A 21,562-nucleotide genomic window follows, 5' to 3' on the forward strand; every position below is an offset into this window, starting at 1 on the left:
GCCACCGCTGCCCCCTCTCGCCGCCCAATTGTTTAAGCATATTTTAACAGTGTCACTCTTTAGTGGTGTACTAGTGACTCGAAAATCCTAGGTGAATGAACCTCACACGGACAGGGAATAACGATTTTAACTCTTGTTAAAACATATACCTCCGCAATTACATTCCATTAGTCCCAAAAATGAAATCTAAAATAGGTCCACTCCATATCACTGCAAAAATAAATCATCTTATATACTTCCATCTCTTCAAACATAATGTTTTCCGTGACCGTGATGAATACCGTGATCTTTCCCACAGTACCACAATAATCAGCGTACCGCATCATTAATACCGTGATAAAGCCGAACAGTGACATATAGCAAACATTTGAGTGCACCTGACTGAACAGGACAATCTCAAGTTGCCACGTGCAAGCACAAATCTAAGGGCACTTACCCGATTAAAAATGCCTCATTGATTAGAAAATTTGGGCTGCAGGACAATTACAGGACACTTCTGTTAGTCTTTGTGCATGTAAAACGGTATCAATTCACTTGCATGTATCCGCAGGCACACAGTCCTAGAACTCTTTCACTGGGTGTGGGGTCACGCACTTACTGCAACAAATAACTCATGAATATGCACATCGCTTGTGTATCCCCTCACTTACACTCTCGTCCTGTGGACTTTTATAATTTACATAATTAATGCCACCACACTTCAGTTGTACAGCCGGGTTCACGACCCTTGTCCTGCATGCTTCTTCTCCTGTCCTTGTCCTGTTCTATCTTGTCCTGTCCTTCCCTCACAGGGTGTAGCACTACAGCCCTATGCAACACTCATATTTAATGTTTCATTGTTGTAGATAATTTAATGATTTACTTCTCTCATCCTGTTTACAATTGGTGCTTTGTCTTTTGTCTTAGTTTCTCTCTCCCTTCTAGAAACTGTTCTCTTCGATTGATCAAGTCTGATTCTCAAACCTCAATTATAATACCACAGCGCAAGCTTAAAAACTCTTTAAGTGTTTCAACATAAAAGGGATACAGATTTTCTATTCTGCTTGACCTAACAGCCGAACAGGACCAAAAATAAATAAATAAATAAAAAATTGGGCTGCAGGCAACAACCAGAGGTAGATATTTTATTAAATTGATTGAACGTACACAATAAACTACTTCAACTAATTCACTACTACACACCAGCAGGGAATAAATAAAGTAGCCAATGCACCATATTTGGGATTATACGGGAGTAACTCTTGTGGTGGAAAGAAACAAAGAGATTTTCAAATAAACACTAAGAAATTGGGAAAAATATTAATTTCCTGAACAGGCCGCTCCCCACGAGAGCTGGAGCAGGAAACTATATTTGACTTGGGGAGGCTGACGTCGCTTCTCCGTCTTGCAACAGTTCCTGTTCCGTCTGTATGTATGCTGTCTACAAGCTTGCACGCTTAAGTGTCCACTTCCTCTTCCTTCACTTATTTTCAGAGGTAAAGGGCACGCACAACGAACAAAGCTCTAGAGTCAGTAGTAATTTCTCAGAACGCTATGAATTCCTACAAATAGGTTTTATACAATATTAGCCTAGATAGTACCATAAAAAATAAATGAATAAGGAAAATATGCATCGTGTGCAATTTAGAGGTGGCGGAGGGTCTGGGGGACATAGAATTTTTTTATTTTAACATAAATTAAGCAATCTGGAAGACTCATCACGCAGAAAAACATTTATTTACACTGCTCAAGTACATGTTGATGTACAAATTTAAGATTATAATTAAATTTGCCTAATTTCTTTGCTTTTCTGTTCTGGCCTCAAGCTTAAACCAGGCCCATTCTCCACCTGCACCTGATGCCTGCTTCAACCTGTGCCGCATCAATAGCATCATCCTCTTTAAGCACTCTCATTCTGGAAAATAATTGACTAAAATCATTGTCTGTCTCACTATTTTTCACTATTAACAATTTCAAAGGCTAATCCAAAATGCATCCTCCAGGAAAATATTATTATTATTAAGTACAGTATTTCTCTGTTTTTATTGACCATTTCTGAATTTGAAATTAGTTAATTCTGTGTTGTGACATAATCCCTAACATCGCTCCGTCGCTTAATACAGTTAACATTAACATCCGTAAACTAATTAGATAAGTGTAAGTGCGTTTCCTAATTAATACAAGTTGTACTAGCGGATCAACTCACCGATGTTATGTGTGCTTCCCTAACCCTAAACCACAACCAGGGCTCAATGCGAAAATACAAAAGACCAGTGCAACAAATACAACAATGGCTGATCGGATGAGCAAAAATGTTGCTTAAACGTAAGAGTTGCAATAGAGGATGTCCGCTCCAGAGGTGGGTAGAGTAGCGAAACATTGTACTCTAGTAAGAGTACTGTTACTTGACAATAATGTGACTCAAGTAAAAGTATAAATAGTAGTCCTCCAAAAAAATTACTTAAGAGTAAAAAGTACACAGTGAAATAATTACAAGTACTGAGCAAATAGCACAAACAATAATAAAAATGATAATAGTAAATAATAATAATAATAAACTACAAAAACATTTGCAATTTGCAAAAAAAATATATATATTAACTTGTTCGTTTTTGGACCAGTGAACTTTGGAACTATAACCTGAACTTTGAACTAGTTCGCGTAGAAAATGAACTTCCCCAACACTGATCCTGTATTATTTCACGTCACAAAATAAAATACATAAAAATCACAGTCATTTTTTTCCAATATCCCCAGCTAGCTGTTATTGTGCCTGTTAACCACTTTAATTACAGGGAGGAACTCGGAGTCGATGCGCCGAGGAACACGTGGACTGAGAGGCAGGAGAATGTGTCACCTTTGGTAGCCATCAAACTGGAAAAAAGGACTCTGCTGAAAGCTAAATTTTAGCTGACATTTTTCCACCAGGTGCACGATGAAACACTGCCAGCATCCAGACTAATGAAAATGCTCCCTGTCTATCTCATCAACACAAAAACAATGCTGTATTTACCCACATACAATAACTATTAATCTATCCATTTTTTGTTGCAGCTCGTTAGTTCAATCTGCCTCATTTCTATTGTTTAAAAAGAAAGGAAGGCTATTCAATATATTCAGGCTGACTTGAAATTGGTCAATGGTTCTTGAGTCAAAGGAACAGGAAACAGGAAGTGCGAGGCATTTTGCAGATGTTTTTTTCTAAAACTGTGGAGAAAAAAAAAACAAAGCCATCTGCCTCCAGAATAAACAAAAAACACACAATGAAGTCAAATACACCTGAGGTTCAAGTGGTAATTTGACCAAGATTTTCAGGCAAACTACTCAAACATTTCTGATCCAGTATCCCAGAATGGATCATGTTCAGCTTCAGAACTATTTGCCAAAGGCACAATTTGATGTCAGAATGAGCATTAAAATGGATGATCAGATTCTTAAGAATTTTGTGGAACTTTTAACTGTGTCTGAAGGCAAAATCAATTGTTTAGTGAAAATTAGTCAATTCCTAATTTGAAGGGCGGCTAATTACAAACTACTGAAGTTGTACAGGATAATATGCATGCAACTGTTACATGCCTGATGGTCATCTTTTACTTGTTATCCAGAGAGTGCATGACTACTTTTTTAGTTAGGTGATGCGCAAATGTGTTTTATTTTTTTTTTTCCATGGCTTTTCTTCTCCCCTCATGCGTCACAAAAGTGGCGGCCCAGCAGAACTGAGCATGAGTGAGCCACTAGCAGTCAAGCCAACTGGCAAAATCAATGAGTTTCTTTGAATGGGCGTGTTGGCGCTCCTTTCACTAACAATGTAAGAAGCTTTGGACAGCAATTGGGAGTTATTTTTAAAAACTTTATTTTGGGACTGGCTGTGGGTCACGCTCAGTGGGTCTGCACGACGCTTGCTAGCAGCTAATTAGCAGGCAGGCTGAGTCAACATTGTAGACTGAACCAAACCAACACTGACTCCATGGAGGGTAATACAGTGAACGGCTGGTGTCTCCAGTTCTAAAATAACAACTGTCCACCCACGTTATCAAGTAGTTTATATTTGTGCTACAAGTCGCATACTTCTGTGCTTGCAGGTAACGTGCCAAAATATTAGCATATTAGTGCCGCCTGTCAAATCACTACCACGTGTTCTTCTGTGTGCATAATTGTGTACAGTGCATTATGCAGAAACACTCCAATTTCATGCTGTTATTTTCACGACAACATTGTGCCAAGGAACTTAGTGTTAATACAAAACTGGAAATTGATATTGAGCCAAAAAAATCATGAGAAAATCTCCACAAGTCCATTGTGGAGTGGGAAGAAATGAAATGTCAATCAAGGACCCTACAGGGAGGGAGGGAGCGTTACCTGTTAATGAGGGCTTTAAGCCTGTATGTATTTAACTGTCCACTTCACATTAACTAATGACTTTCCCTGGGGAGAAAAAAAACCAACCAAAGCCTTTCTGGTGCAATTACCAGAGAGCACATACAATGAAAACACTTAGTAATTGCATTTGTTTGTTTGCACACAGTAGCGCAGTGTCATCTCATCGTTGTAATAAACAGGGATTTGAATACATTGGGGTGGGTGGAAAAACTAAAGCAACAATATACAGTCACTTTACCAAAACTTGATAATGCGCATAGGTTGCTTTAAAACTACATTTAACTACACTGCACCCACGATAATACTATGTATTTGGTTTAACTGTGACATTTACAAATGATTTCATTGATCTCATAACTAAATGGAAAATAAGCTATCATGCTACCTAGCCAAGGACATTTCAGTTCAGGTCATCATTTACAGAAAGCCTTGGCATTTTAGAAAAATGTCCACATAGCATTTTTATTTTCTTATCTACTCTTTTGTGCGAAAACAAATACAGAGAGGTTGTTCGGTTTCATTGTGGTTATGATTGTAAATGAACAATGAAGAAATACTATTAACTCAGGTGGAATTTACAAAAAGCATGCCAGTTAATGTCTGTGTCATGGGAGTACTATTACATCCAAGTGGTAAAAGTGATAGAAAAACAAAAACATTAACCTGAGATATTTTGATAACCCTGACCTTCAGATGTGAAGACAGTCAAAATCTAACTTCACAGTCCCCAGCTGTGTTATATGCTCCCCTAAAAGGTAACATTTTAACATTTGTTTTAGATAGTAAGTTTAGAACCATCATGATAGCCTGTCAAAATTTCTAACGGAAAACTGGTAATTGTGTTGTTTCAGCGGTTTGTTTAGACAACAGCGGCTTTGTGGACCCTACAAACAAACACATCCACAGCAACATTATCAAACAGCATTCTTTGAAAAGGAGGACCTACCCGTTTCTTTGAAAAATGACAAACATATTAAAGCACTCTTTCTGAACAGGGTTTTTTTTAAATTAGTCTAAACTTGAAAACACCTTCTATACAGAACATGGCACTATTATGCAAGATAATGAGCTTGATGACACTTCCTCAGCAACTCCCATAAACACAAATATTCAAACCAAATATACGCCAAATGTAGCGTTAAAAATAAATTCACGGAGGAACAATAACACCTTTCAAACTCATCTGGTTTAATCAACAAAGACTTACACATGGTGTTCTCTGGTGCATCAATGCTGAAATACCAAACAATAGCCCTCCATGCATGCTTGCACTGATGATGGTACAGTGAATACCGCCTATTCGTGGTTTGCCATTCACATGTTTTTTTTTCCTCTTTCTGTAATGCCCTAATCGGCTGCTAAAGTCCTTGCTAATAGGAAAGAAGTAATTGGTGTCAAGGAAGTAGTTCTGAAGCGATACATCTCAACAGTCCCAAGATCTTTGTAGGTCAAGGAGGGCCTAAATTTAGCTGGGGTTGTTAGCGTAAGTTAGTCTTCGTCACGTGTACATGTTTTCTCAACTAAGTGGCTAAAAAGCTCAAGTTAACAAACGACACAGGTCTACTTCTTGCTTGATAATTGGTATTTTGACCGGTTGCTAAGGCGACATACATGAAAGTCCAGTACATTTTTTTAAATTAAATCATCTGTAAACCAGATGAGTTTGAAATTATACTCAAGTGTTTTGGGATCATAGTCTGTGGTATATTTACAGTTTAAGCTATTAATGTAGGCAATTATAAACCATTTTTAGGGAAAGTGTCAATTACTGGCATTTTTTGCTATTCGCGGCAGGGCTCAGTCAACAAATATTTATTCTGACTGGCCAACAATTTAAACGCAAAAGTTGCAGGGTATTTTACCAAGTGAAGTTGCCTTAAACACAGCAAAAGAGACGATATTATCCAGATCCTACAGTAAATTCATTCACAATTGATGAGACATTACATGGATTGATGAACAATATGACTAAGATCAACATTTCTTAAAAGTCCTACATCAGCGTCTGGCTCAAAGGCTCAGTTCCAGTCAGGTGATGTGACCAAAGAAAGAAAGAAATGAGTTTTTTCAGCTGCTGCATCAGATGCTAAATGGCAGAAGAAAAAAATAATAATACTTGGATGTGTAATGTAGCACCCTTGAAGTGTGTCACACCACCATCACACTCAATACTGAGATATATGACTGCTAACGGCAATAATGAATAATGACATAATTTAAAAGACAGACAACAAGAGAATAATCAAAATCATTGGGCCAGTTGTCAGATAGCAAGTGGCAAAATGCTAACATTAGCAGTTGACTACACTGCCTCGACTTTACAGTCTCCTCAACCTGAATCTTTATTGTGCTCACTCACCCACATGACTATTGATGCTCAAGTGCTGGCTCAACGATGCATCATCTCTAATTGGCTGACGGCAAAATACTCTAACACTGGATGCTCCATTGGGACACGCTGGGAGTGGAAATGCTTTGAATGGTAATCCACGAATTTCACAAAACATCCAAGGAATATTCTTCTTGTGCGTCTCATTGCATGTGCTTCTGTTCTTAATACTTGTTGTTGTTGCTCCTCCTACTTTTAGAATAAACAAAATGACAAAAAAATAATAATAATAATAATAATAATAACCTGAGCCTTTTTCTCTGTAGTGAAGAAGGCGAAATTTAAACGATCAAATTTGGAGGTTCCACTGAGGGATGGGCATAGTAAATCGATTCATTGATTGATTAAACACTCCCAGCCCTCCCAGTTAAAATAGATATTTGACTTATAGCTGTTAATGGCAGTGAAATAGTTAATGATCTCCTAAAGCAACCGAGAGAACGTGGAGTCTACTAGGGCTGCATGATATATTGTTTGATCATCATAATCGTGATGTGAGCATGTGCAATAGTCACATCACAAAGGTCCTGGGCGATGTAGGGAGCAAAAGAATTCTGGTAACCAACATTCACTGCGCGCATCATTCCACCAATCACAATCGTACTGTGAGGAGTTTAGGCTCACAAAACATTCTCCAGATAAAAGACAAAACGTTCTTGCTTCAAGCTGTTTATTTATTTGTCACGCCCAGCTGTACCTTACTGGCCAAACTGTCACGTTAAACTAACAATTTAACAACAATTGTCCGCTAACCAAAGTGCTGGTATACGGGGATAAGTAAAGCTAGACTTGCTAATAAGATTAGCTCCAAATTTACGGTAAATTATAATTCTTCAAATAACACGTGATGCAGCAGAGAGGTGTGGTGTTGTCCCCCGGTGCTTTGGAGGATGCTTTGGACTATCCATTCTTCAAGAAGAGCTTGAGGTAATGTTCACATAATTTTAATATGGCTCGCAAGCAGGCGACATAACTACGCACTAACGTTTGTACGTAAACATTCTGGCTTTCTGTCGAGTTATGCTCTAAAGTTTTGGTAAACATTGGTTTGACCGTGCGAATAAATGTTGACAACGGTGAGCAAGTCTCAAGACGTACTTCTAATTGTCGACGTCAGCAGTCATGTTTGTTGTATAATTAAATCGGAGGGTTCTTCATTTGTCACACTACAAACATGCTAGACTTTACATTTTTGCGTCATAGGGTTCCTGACAAAATGTGTCTATGAAATCAGCCACGATAGTAAATTAAAATCTTGTGGTCTGATCCAGTCGCAAGGTGGACACAGCAGTCCATGTTGTTTACTTTAAACTACTGCACTCAAATATAGATGTACTGATGCGTATTATGTTCAAATATGTGTAAAAATACAGATTGATTTAAAAAAATGAATAATGTTAAGAATGTCCTATACGTACTGCAGTATAACGACATGAAAAGAAATGATAAACTTCATGTCTTGCTGGACACTTACCTGCTCAATACCACTGTGCATTTAAATGGACGTATACTTCACGCAATTATCTTCGTATATTTATTTTCTACTGAAGCGATTATAAACCGTCCTAAAAAATATAGCGGGAAAAAGAAAAATGTGTGCCGGTTTTCACATCACAACTTTCACAGGTATGTTATTCTGAATTTTTTCACACAGCAATATATATCGCCGAGTTACTGAAAACCGCAATGGCATTTTTTCCCCCAATCTCGTGCAGGCCTAGAGTGCACTAGCTGGCGACAACCGGCAGCGCACCGGTGCCGTTGACTTCGTCCTAGCTATCTTGAGAACAACATGGTAGGTCTTCTCTGCTGGCCTAAACACTATCAGAAGCACTGACCAACATTTACAAGGCAACTTAATGTAATTCTAAAATTGTTCCATGAAACTGTATTCATTTATTCCCGAAAGTGTATTCTCCACTTCGTAGTAGAGATGTTCGATACGACTCACACTACTAACAATTTCGACTACCAAAACATGTATGTAGCGATCCGCACACATTAATAGCACCTCTGGTCAATGTGATGTATTTTATTAAAATATTTTGTGTATTTTGTCACATAGATATGAATTCTGAACTGCTCTTGATGATGTATGTGGCACTGGCACGGTTGTGTGCCGTTTTATTGCATTTTTGTATAGTGTCGATGGTTTTTATGATTGTGACACGATAGCGGCGGTATTAAGAGGTGGCCACTGAAGGCCAAGCTACTTTGACTCCCTTAAAAAGGTGTTAGTGTTCAATGTGTTTCTTGTGCTCAAACAGCTCATTTAACGTTTGAAATCAGTGAGCACGAGATTTAATACAACACAGCACGTTAACTTTAAGCACTCTGTGCAGTGCATGACTTCCATTCCCCTTACTTAATCTCTGAGGTAAATATGAAGATGCATTTAGGATGATTGAACAAAATGTGACTGCATGGAAATGAGGCATTCATAATCCCCTACTTGGACCCATAAAGAGAATTCTGGAAGCGTTGGAAGGACTTCACTCTCTCACTCTGACTTGTTTTGACTCGAGGTGAGCATACTCTAGTCTGGACACTTCTGGGAAAGGTCAGGGCTGTTCACCCTTTGACCAAACAGCAGCTCGCTCATTATCAGGCAGACCTTGTCATGTCGTCTGACCCAGTAAACGTTTTACTAAATCTATCCAAAAAGCAGAGAAAGGAATACTCTGACATGCATGTCACTCTCCGTCCAACATGTCCGGTGAGGGACAAATGCTCTTATTTGGACTCCAAACGTTGACCAATTTCTCAACCGGGGCCTTTGTGAGTGAACCAGTGAGACGGTGCAAGGCCACACAGGGTGTAATGGCAATTGCACCCCATAAAGTGCAAGCGTGAGGGGCCATCTTATTGTTAGCCACACAAAAAGGTCTGGTGTCCACTGGGTGAGACGTTTAAGGATATGGAATGAAAGTTGTAAATCCAGCTATTAGCACACCTTGGCACATACAATTCAACTTTCAATTGCACAACTGGTGTGCTTTGAAGAGAGGCGGGGGCAGGCAGGATGGACGACTCACCCAGTAGCAGCAGCTTCACTTCTCTGGCCGCCTTCTCTCCATCTTCTCGCAGGTTCTTATCAATCATTTTGGACCTCTCGGCCGCGGCTTTATCCTCCTGGCTCACGGTGCAGCCCATGGTTCCGAGTGCTCGCTTCAGGACTGCTGCTTTAGTGGTAAAAATTACCTGGGGGAAGAATACGAGGCTCGATGCCTTTGTTTGAAGAAAAAAAATCTAAAAGTTGAGTAAAGCGACTTCCCTTTTTTTGGGTGAGGGACGGTTCACCGAACCCCTTTTGCCGTCAAATCGAGCCACTTGCTCGGTCACAAAAGCAGCATGAGTGCCTCTTTTGGAAGAAGCAGCCCTAAAAACTTTATTTATTTATTTGTTTATAATGCGGGCAGGCTACTTTTGTTACGTTTGAACAAATTTAACAATTCCTTTAAAGCATTATAAACTCACGAAAATCGTCTCCGGAAGTTCCCTAGAAAGAGAGAGAAAAAAAAAAAGTATTCCAGCTGTACCAAAAAAAAAAAAAAAAGAAAAAGCGAGTCAGGGTAATCAAAAAGAGTCGGCACGCGCGCTCACATTGGACGCTTTTTGTTATTTTAGAGAAGTCTTTGTCCTACTGTCTTTTCACGTCACGCATTCTTTCCACGCGGTGGAGATTTGTCACGTTTGAAGCCACACCCGCGGTCCGCGCGGTCAAGTTCCCCTACAGCCACGACTGACACAAGCGGCGTTAGCCAGTAGTCACCCTCCGAGTCTGTTCAACAGCGACAACCTTCAGCTGAGGAAAAAAAAGGAAGCAACCGAAGAGAAATCCAGCGGCCCGCCCCCTCGGTCCGCGCTGTGCTTCTTGGGAAATGTAGTTTGTTTTTTTGTTGTTTTGCAGTGGCAAACGCTTACATGTCAATAGTCAACATGAATTATAATGCAGTACATGTATTTATTAACCACCACATATTATTACTACTATTTGTATTTATTGTTGTTATTTTGTGGCTTTAGAACAGGTGTGGACGCATTTTTGTGATCAAAGGAAACATTTTGTTTTTAAAATTGACAGACAGGTCATTCATAGATGAGGTTAAAAAAAAGTTAAAATCTAACATATAAAATACTTTATTAAATGAAATATAAGAATACAATAACAATAAATATTAAATTATATAATTGGTAACTAATTAAATTACAATATAATTAATTTAATATTTTTCTTTTAAATAAAATGTGTTTTTTTATTTTGTAATCTACTCTCCTCTCGTTGCAGATAAATTGCTCTTATTTTTCTTGTAAATTTGATTATTAGATTTATATCAGTGTGTAAATTCTAGTACTCGATTAATTGGGTCAATATGATGGGAATTCCACCCTGTTATGGTCTTTTCCACCCCTGTTGCACACCTTTATCCTGTCACAATGCGTTTTTTAAATAACTTAACAAATACAAAGTTTTGCATATGTACGTATTAATTTTCAGAATTGGAAAGGATTAAAATCATCCATGTTTTTTTGTTTTGGTTCAAATTTGTTATGATTCATGATTTGGGGTAAATTGGGTCATCTGCAATAGTTAACACGTGTTCTCCTCTATAATTTTTGTTTCATTTTCATTCAAAGAAAAAAACTGTACACGGTGGAAAAGGGACACATATGGTGTAAGAAACTTGAACATATCACTATTGACACATTATAATACCTTCGTCTATGTCCCTAAATCCGGGGGAATGCTCTCACAATCTATGTCTGAACAATCCAGCTCTGATTATTATTTTTTAGGTGTTTGAGCTCTACCAAGACAAGGTACTAAAGGATAAACATGTCATCTATCTGTTAAAAATCTCAAAAAAGTTAATTTTTCCAAAGATTAGCACATCAAAAAGTCGGCAATTGCCCAAAAATTACCCATATAGTCTGTGTTTTCTTTTGTTCTGCTAGTTGGTCATGTCTAGTGAGTCAGTTTTCCATGCCATGCTGCTTGTCAAGCCAAGTTGTGAGTTATGTTGATACTTTGTGTTGCTAAATGATCACAGTAGTTTTCCCTCTGTAATTTTGTGTTTATTTTTGTAGTTGGCTTTTTCCTCTTTTGAGTGATTTCCTCTTGCACTTTATTTGTTAAAACAATTGATCATTTTAACTTTGTTCCATCTGTTTTTGTAGTCATGCATTTGGGTGCGGACCGAGTTCGGTTGTGAGAGAAATTGGTAAATGTGTAAATATGTTATATACAATAATTCAATTATCCATTTATTAAATGAGAAAAATGAATAACGTAAAATACAATATTTAAATGTTTATTTTAATCATACAGTAACAATAAATTCTCAAATTAATATACTGAATTTATTTTAGGGAAGAAATATGGATACATTTATGCAATAGATATTAAGGGACTTCATAACGTAAATGCTCAGTGAGCAAGTGGCCCGCGGACCATACTTTGCCCACCAATGCTTTACAAGAACAGTATTTAATTCTTATTTCATTATTTATTATTTATTTAATAAAATTTTGCTCCTAATCGTCTATATTATTGGTATTGTGAGAAATGCTAATTATAACACTCCTGTATATGGAAAGTAAAGGGGTTCAGGATTATAACAAAGAACAGTGACATCTTGAGGACCTGTCAACAGGGCTACAGCGTCACCTCATGGACGATGTTGTAATCATCAACTGTACTGTACTGTTCAACAAATGCATATTTGAAGGCGAATATTATTTTTATATGCAGCGAGATAAATGCCGTTTACATGAAGCGACAACGTAAGATACAATGAATCAAAATAAGAAAAATTTGTATGTTGCTGACTGCTTTTTCTGCAGCATTGTGTTTACAGGTGAGATTTGCATTTACAACTATAATTCCCTTAAAAATGTTTTGTATGCATTGCATGCTATATATAAAACTCACTTGTGCGTTATCAGTGCAATACATTTGCACAACCATTGTCCCAGATTATCGCACTACTCGTCACTTTAAACCGCATACACTCCTTGAAGTCTCAGCGCCCTTTGCACAATGGTCATTGCACCGGACTATTGCAATATTAGTCATTCGAACACCGCTAAGTGCTAGAGGACTCTGCATCTTTTTGCACAATTGTTTTTTGTCAATGTCTTTATGTCTCCAAAGTGTTCTGTAAATTGAGTGTCTGTTGTACTAGAGCGGCTCCAACTACCGGAGACAAATTCCTTGTGTGTTTTGGACATACTTGGCAAATAAAGATGATTCTGATTCTGATTCTGATACAGTGGTGTGCTGAAAATTAAAACCACAAATCACAAATATATTGTTACCCTTTAAATTTTGAATATTTATATAATTGGGCAGCACTGTGTCCTAGTGGTCTGCCTCACATTTCAGAGGTTTGGGGCTTGATTATAAAATCTGGCTAGTTGGCGACCAGGCCGGTGTGTGTCCCACCTCTTGCTCAAAGTCAGCTGGGATAGGACATGCAATATAGAAAATAGATGGATGAATATTTGGGGAAAAAAAAGTGTCAATAAACTAGGCATTATTAAGTCCATACATATGCTGTATTGAACAAACCTTATATCGTGAGACAGATTAGTAACCGAGTCATCATCAATAGTAACACAGACAAAGATAATTGGGGCTTCATTATCTTTATTGCAACATCGTTTACAGTATAATACTGCCAGCGACATATTAAAATAGAGACAAGAAAATAGACACCAATTGAAGGACAAAAGGTTTAAAAGCACTTTGAAAATTATTATATATTTTTTTATTTGACTAAAACTATTACTGCTATTTACATTATACAAATTAGATATGCATATGAATATAAAGGGTGTACATGTATTTACATTTATTTATAAATGCTGGCCAACGTCAACATTTAATGTTACTTTTTAATCGATACATCACAAAGAAGGCGGCACGGCGGTCGATCGGTTAGAGCATCTGCCTAACAGTTCTGAGGATCTGGGTTCAATCCCCGCCTGTGTGGAGTTCGCATGTTCTCCCCGTGCCTGCGTGGGTTTTCTCCGGGCACTCCGGTTTCCTCCCACATCCCAAAAACATGCATGGTAGGTTAATTGAGGACTCTAAATTGCCCACAGGTGTGAATGCGAGTGTGAATGGTTGTTTGTTTCTATGTGCCCTGCGATTGGCTGGCAACCAGTTCAGGGTGTACCCCACTTCCTACCCAAAGATAGCACTCCTGCGACCCATGTGAGGATAAGCGGCTCAGAAAATGGATGCATGGATGGACATCACAAAGAGGTTCACTGATAGCTGACAAGAGTTCAAAGAGGTCAACTCACATCAGCCACCAACAGAGTATCACACTGTTATTAATATTACATATTTTTGTGGAATTTTCTATTGTGCATTGTGAATCCAAATATTTTGGAGACCCATTTTAATGATTATGGATACAGTGGCGGACCCAAAATGAATCCCTCTGCTTATGAATAGAAAAACCTCATAAGGAGACACAAAGTAAATCACAAAAGAGGGACGGAAAATGTTTTCTGTGTAACAAATTGAAAGAACAACACACACAGCACTGACCGGTTTGAGGATATATAAAACAAAATAATAATAAATACAGAAAGGTTGACAAGATCACTAATGATTTTGTGCAGCATGAACCAACTGTTACCACACTAGTGACATCATAAAACACATTTGCACGAGATCAGATTCAAACACTTGAGTTGTACTTCTGACTTGTGAGTACATGTTCAAATTTAACAACACCACTGCATAAAGTCACCATAGTTGTGATGTTTTCTTTTATAAATATGACAAACTTGTGACGATACATCCAACTAACTTGTTCGCCTTTGCTCTACTAAATAGACCAGGAGAGGAATGTTAGGAAAGTTCATGTTAATTCAAGTAATATTTGATATAACACCCATTGACACATTGCTACTTTTGTGGAATTTACATTGGATTGATTAATACAGCATATATTGTGTTATACAAAAGGGACACGCCCAGACACATTGAACACGTTTCACACATATAGTCAGTAAGAACGGCTACAAGATGTTGTGCTTTTAGTCAAAGAAAGTGCTAATGCTAAACAGCGACATTGCAAACAGTATCGTATGTCTTTGATTCCATTGCTGGCTATAGACATGAGTGAAGACAAACAACTGTCGCCAGCCACTGCTTGAATGGACCCTGTTGTCTAGTTTATCTCAGAAATAACGCACATACTTTTTTTTTTTAAATCATCAAGGAGGAGGAACACTAGGAGGTAATTTTCTTGAGGTCTTCAGTATCGGCAATCATTAAAAACAGAAACAGAAAACACATTACAGTGGTGCCTTGAGATAAGAGTGGCCCGACTTTTTGTGAGATACAAGTTGTCATTCGGATGATTTTATGCTTGGACTTGCGAGCATAAATTTGAGATATGAGTGTGTATGGTGGCAGTGAACTCAACTCGACTCAATTCACTTCACAACAAGCTGTTTGGCAGATAGTGAACAATTCTTTAAAAGAGAGGCTTCAAACAGTTTAATGCCACTCCCACTTGAAGTGCACTGTCAAATTAGACTTGAAGAAAGAGAATTACACCCTGTGTTATTTAAAACAAGCACAGCTTTGTCTGTTTAGCTTAATGCTAACAAACAATGCAAAGCGCCATAGATGAGACATCAGTGTTGCGGTGTTATAACCCTTTAAGCAACAGATATTTGAACTCAAACAGTGCAGCAACAAAACAACAATATAGCCATATATTCTTTATCCTTTGTAATATATATATATATATATATATATATATATATATATATATATATATATATATATATATATATATGCAGCTTACTGAGTAATTTGTCAAATTCTTCTTCATGTGTATCTCTATATCTATATGATATTGCCCATAAGAGGGCAAAGCGAGCACACCAGAAGGAGCAGTACAATGTCCATTGACTCAAAGTAAAAATGTGGCAAAAACTGTTTAATTTTTTACATTCTATTTAATTGTGTCATTATTGTATGCTTTTATAAAGTACAGTATTATAGAGTGTGATTTTTCTAATTAAAAAAACAGTATAAAATTTGGCAGTTTGTCACAGTACGAATTAAACTCGTATCTCAAGGCACCTCTTGTATGCTTAAGTATTCATCTGAAGTCATTTTAGGACGGCCAGGAGCTAAATTCTAAAGGAATAAGAGCAAACTTATTTTTTACTCAATTAAAAACATCCGATTAGATCATAAAATAAAAGAAGGAATGTTGTTGAAAATGTGCTCTGTCTGCGCTACACAAGGGCTTGGACCGAAGGTAAAGTTTGCGGACATATTGTAGAATCATTTCTTCCATTCAGTACATTTTTCATGTTGAAATGGGCTAAAAGGAATGCATGTATTGCAGTGCCAGTAGCACTGAAAACCAGGCTCACAGTCACCACAGTGACAGATGAACATGGAAAGAAAGCAGTTTCCTACATTGTTGCTTTTTCCTCTTAGATACACCTCCCCTAACAAGGCACCCCCCCCCCCCCCCCCCCCCCCCCACCCCACCCCAAATTGACTTCTGTCTGTCTGGTAGTGTTGTGTGGCAGGATGTACAGTACAAAGTTTGTTTTGTGCAGAGACATGGCGTCCTCCAAAACTTGTCATTCCCCCAATATTTTCGATGGAAGATCCAAAGTAAAACCATGAAGAATAACAACACATAAAACTAAATCAACCAGAAAGTTAAATTCCTGGAAAGGGTTGTGGAAGCCCGTTTAATGGCCACTGCTGGCTTTGCTGCTGCCTAAAGTCCAGTCAATAATGATAAAGCTGAGACTCATTATCATGAACAGGAAGCCAAGCCCAGCAAAGCAAGCCGCCTGTAAGAGAGACAGAAAATTGAATTCTCACATTCAAATAAGGAATTGGTTATCTTATCAGTTATATTTTCATTCATTTGTTATTTATCTTTTTATTCGATTTTATTCGAGTGTTTATGTTCTCTGAGGGGAGGCTGTGTAAACAGTAACCTAATACAGTGCCTTTTTTATGACTATATAATGCTATATCACTATTTGTGTCACTTTAGTTTATTACTCACCAAGATTTTGGGGGTTGAGCGCAGTGGCTCCTCTTCTTTGGGTACAATACGAATGTAGAAGACAGCAGGGAAGATGAAAATAAGACAAGGGGCAGATGTGGCACCTGGAAACACACGCACACACACACACACACACAAAAAGCAGCGATTCCACATGAATATTAAGTTCAGGGTCCAACAGTGTTTTCCTAGGGTTGATGTGCCTACCTATGATCCCAAAGATGCCCAAGATGTTAGGGGCAAAGATGACCAGAAGATTGATGAACGCGAGCAGAGTGAATGCAATGGCGATGTGTCGTGGCCAGTTGAAGGTCTTGTTTGGAAACATCATCTGCTGGATGGCCCTTCGTACCTGATGACAGGGGGCACAACATACAGTACAGTATAGTAGTCGCTACTAGAGTGAACCCCCGCATATTCGTGCTTTGGCATTTGTAAATTTGGATTTTTCCAAATTTACCTATACTCTGTTATTCACTGAAAATATTTGTTTTCCCATGTGATGTCAGTTTGTGCTTGTGTGTCATTTAGGCTACTATGCAGCTAATACTATAGATGAGCGTCATCTGAAGGTGGTTTGTTTGTGTTGTTAATTTAACTGCTGAAAAACAGTAGTTTATGTAACATGGGTTCATGATGTGTACATGATAGATGCATGGTGTTGGCCCTTAATGGTACTTTGTTTAAGTGCTTTGCTGCCATCTTTTGGCATCTATATAAAATTACACACCCCTTTTTTGGGGGGTCGGCGTCAATTATAGCAGGGGTTCACTGTATATTGTAACCTGACGCTGCCAGTGTGTTAATTGTCGATTGCACTTACAGGAAAAAGCACGATGGGCACAGTGAGTGTGACAGCAGTGAGCACAGCGACACGCACACACAAAATCAGCGTGTCATACGGGTCAATGCGACTGTAGGTGTGAAGCAGCTCAGCCTCCACTTCATCTGCATAATAAAAGATGACATTGCAAATATACATCTTCAAAATAACAGAAATATGATCATTCATAATAGCTGATTTTTAAATCCAACAGATGGGCAAGGTCATTGGTAGATCATGGAAAAAAACAAGTTTGTGTGCATGTAAAATAGTTTATTTAAATAATCAAATGATAACTCATGCTCATTTTAAAATTGTACTATTTGAAATCAATTTATGGTTAATTAACAATATTTGATTAAAAATCTCAAACATATGTTAAATTGTTTACTAATATTACTAATATTATTAATTACAATAAATCAATTAACAAATTATTTAATGAGACATGAATAAGTATAAATACTTATTTATACTTACTATTTTTCATCCATCCATCCATCCATCCATCCATTTTCCAAGCCGCTTCTCCTCACGGGCGCGGGCGTGCTGTAACCTATCCCAGCTATCATCGGGCAGGAGGTGGGGTACACCCTGAACTGGTTGCCAGCCAATCGCAGGGCACATACAAACAAACAACCATTCGCACTCACATTCACATCTACGGACAATTTAGAGTTGTCAATTAACCTACCACGCATGTTTTTGGGATGCGGGAGGAAACCGGAGTGCCCGGAGAAAACTCACGCAGGCACGGGGAGAACATGCAAACTCCATACAGGCGGGGGTGGGGATTGAACCCCGGCCCTCAGAACTGTGAGGCAGACACTATAACCAGTTGCTCACCGTGCCGCTAACCTTTTTTCAAAAAGGTTAAATTAATGCAACAAATATAACAGGACTCTCGATAATGTAAATGCCCCATAAAAGAAAGAGGCCCTCGTGCCATATTTTTCCATATTTTCCCTGTTTTATAAGGACACCATATGTCACAAATTTTCGAGGCGGAAATGAGTCATTTTCTTACTGTATGTCCACTAGATGGCATTGATGCTTTAGCCTTAAACATTACACTATCTATCTATCTATCTATCTATCTATTTATCTATTTATTTATTTATTTATTTATTTATTTATTTATGAATGCTTCTGCAGCAGTTAACAGGGGTCCTCAGTTTACGATGGTGTTCCGTTCGTCGACGTCCAGGTAACCCAAACCCGTACATATTACTCACCTATAATACATCCATAATTACAGTAAATACAGTGGGAGGACAAAGTTTGTGAACCATTTCGAATGTCTTGAATTTCCGCATAAATTAGTCTTAAAATGTGGTCTGATCTTTATCTAAATCACAAGAATAAACAAAGAGTCAGCTTAAACTTATACCACACAAACAATTATGTTTTTATATTTTTATTGAAAATAACATAAATATTCATAGTACAGGGAGCTAAAAGTAAGTGAACCTCTAGGCTATGGATTCTCCAAGAGCTTATGAGGTGTCAGGTGTGAGCCAACCTGGAGTCCAATCAATGAGACAAGATTGGAGGTGTGGCTTCAAGCTGCTCTGGCCACTAGAAAACACACCAGGTTAGAGCTGTCTCATGTCAAGCACTGTTGCCTAACATGCATAAACATACATTAGACATACCATGCCTCGCTCAAAAGAGCTCTCAGAAGACCTTTGATTAAGAATAGTTGACTAATATAAACCTGGTAAAAGTTACAAAAGTATTTCTAAACCAAACCAAAATTGAAATGTTGGGGAGGGACAGAACGCACAATGATGGATGAACAATGGGACCGCACACCCACATCCTTATCCTTAACCTTATCAAAACTGTAAAGCATAGTGGAGGGAGCATCATGGTAAGGTCGTGCTTTGCTGTAAAAATGAATTCACAAGTTTCTCAAGATATTTTGCAGAATAACTTGAGGCCATCTGTCCAACAGTTGGAGCTCAAAAGAGGATGGGTGTTGCAACAGGACAATGATCCAAAATACAGAAGCAAATCAACAACAGAATGGCTTCAGAAAAAGAAAATCAATGTTCTGGAGTGGCCCAGTCAAAGTCTTGACCTCAACCTGATTGACATGCTGTGGTATAACCTCAAGAGAGCTATTCACACCAGAAATCACAGGAATTTTTCCTGAATGCGACAGTTTCGTGTTCCAAATTTATCCTAATCGTTGTGCACGTCTGATCTGCAACTACAGGAAATAATTTGGTTGAGGTTATTGCTGTCAAAGGAGGGTCAACCAGTTATTAAATCCAAGTGTTCACTTACTTTTCACTCACTTTCCTGTGAATGTTTACACGTTATGCTCTATAAAAATATGGAAAAAACTTTTTTGTGTGGTATTAGTTTAAGAAGACTTGTTTATTCTTGTGATTTAGAAAAAGATCAGACTACATTTTATCACAAATTTATGCAGATATTTTAAGACATTCCAACGAGTTCACATACTTTTTCTTCCCACTGTATTTGTATGAAAAATGCTTCTGGCCATAAATAAATATGGTGGTAACTTAAGTATGTCTTCTTGTCCCGACCACATATTCTGTGTGCCTTTTGTAACCTCAAAATATCGTATGTCCGGTCCGTCATAAACTGAGTGCCGCATGTATGCGCAAAAATTCAATATAAAGCACACATGCAGAAATTAATCATCCAAATGGTTAAATCCGAACTGCAATGAATATTCTGCAGTGGGAGGAGAAGTGACATTCCTCACCATAGAAGGTCAAGTATCCAAAGAGAGCAGCCAGGAAATACATGACGTACATGACTGCGATGGACATGTTGGCCACATGCTGCATCTTTTTCTTGGTGGGGCTGAAATACGAAGATATTGCCATGTGATATCACACACACACACAGACGTTTTCAAAACACACAATAAAAGTACCGGGTAGTTAGCACATTAGCTTTAGCGGCATGAACTTCTACGCAGCCTTTGTATTCAAATACACTGGAACCTCCTAAGTCAAACAATAGCCGTTCTATCACACTGGCTGATGTCCAATTTTTAAACAATTTTACCCATAATAAATAATAAGTAAATTAATTTGGTGTCACTGGTGGTGTATTCATTCACTCAGCTGACTTCTGTGCAAGTAGGGTGGGTACACTTCCCACTTAGTGACGGTGTAAATGTGAGTGTGAATGTGTTATAAGTATGTCTCTAATATGTGCCCTGTGATTGACTGGCGACGAGTCTAGGGTGTAGTCTGCCTTTCGCCCAAAGTCAGCTATGATGGGCTCCAGCTCCGCACAACATTGAGCAGGATAAGTGGGATAGAAAATGGATTGGTTGAGGAATTAATTTGTTTTAGTGTCAAACTATCACCATTATAAAACCTTTATTACCTGATTGGGCAATGTTAAGTAATATTTAACATTCCTAACTGCCATACAAGTATCAACTGGAGTAAACCACCAAGAATAAAACAAACCCACATGGTGATTGATTGAAATAGTTTTTTGTTTACATTTTAAGGGATATTTTCCTTTGAAAGCTAAATGTAGAACTTTTTGTCGTGTTCGATTTTGGAGGTTCCATTGTAACTCAGTAATTGTTGGAAGCAAGTGTTTTGAAGCGAACATTACACAAATAACATGCCGAGTCATTCAAGGAGTGCCGAAACATTTCCCCAAAAAGTGCAAGGGGATCAGCCAAACACAAAGTTGACATTGTAGCCCTCTTGTTTGTTAGGTGGCAGATTACTAGTCCAAAAAGTAAGCAGGAGCTTTCTTTCCATCATAAGCACATACTTGCGTAGCTCTGTGTAGATAGGCAGCACCTCAGGGTGGCACACAAAGGCAAACGCCAGGATGGGGATGGTGTAGGCAGTCTGAAAATGAACCCCAGAAGGTCACCATTGATACTGCAGCGCCATCCCAGACGTCTTATCA

General features: G+C 38.2%; 2 protein-coding genes across 5 annotated transcripts in view; both read right to left on the reverse strand.

Annotated features, from left to right (window-relative positions):
• LOC133483404 (guanine nucleotide-binding protein G(i) subunit alpha-2-like) overlaps window positions 1-10,552 on the reverse strand; it is a 64,551-nt gene extending 53,999 nt beyond the window's left edge. Inside the window, exons 1-3 of one of the 2 annotated variants that reach the window (XM_061784589.1) lie at window positions 10,352-10,552; window positions 10,226-10,247; window positions 9,784-10,127 (exon numbers count right to left, since the gene is read on the reverse strand). In XM_061784589.1, coding sequence (XP_061640573.1) covers window positions 9,784-9,901 — 118 coding nt within the window. In that variant the 5' untranslated portion in view covers window positions 9,902-10,127; window positions 10,226-10,247; window positions 10,352-10,552. Of the gene's footprint in view, window positions 1-9,783; window positions 10,135-10,225; window positions 10,248-10,351 lie in introns of both variants that reach the window. The other variant, XM_061784587.1, reaches the window with a different exon arrangement.
• Window positions 10,553-16,265: 5,713 nt separating this feature from the next.
• LOC133483846 (sodium-coupled neutral amino acid transporter 3-like) overlaps window positions 16,266-21,562 on the reverse strand; it is a 35,957-nt gene continuing 30,660 nt past the window's right edge. For all 3 annotated transcript variants that reach the window (XM_061785659.1, XM_061785660.1, XM_061785658.1), the window contains 6 exons: window positions 21,422-21,501; window positions 20,382-20,482; window positions 17,642-17,766; window positions 17,026-17,170; window positions 16,819-16,922; window positions 16,266-16,597 (listed from right to left, as the gene is read on the reverse strand). In XM_061785659.1, the coding sequence (XP_061641643.1) occupies window positions 16,493-16,597; window positions 16,819-16,922; window positions 17,026-17,170; window positions 17,642-17,766; window positions 20,382-20,482; window positions 21,422-21,501 (660 nt within the window). In that variant the 3' untranslated portion in view covers window positions 16,266-16,492. The remainder of the gene's footprint in view (window positions 16,598-16,818; window positions 16,923-17,025; window positions 17,171-17,641; window positions 17,767-20,381; window positions 20,483-21,421; window positions 21,502-21,562) is intronic.

Source organism: Phyllopteryx taeniolatus, chromosome 9 (genome assembly GCF_024500385.1).
Source record: "Phyllopteryx taeniolatus isolate TA_2022b chromosome 9, UOR_Ptae_1.2, whole genome shotgun sequence".
Taxonomy (NCBI): domain Eukaryota; kingdom Metazoa; phylum Chordata; class Actinopteri; order Syngnathiformes; family Syngnathidae; genus Phyllopteryx; species Phyllopteryx taeniolatus.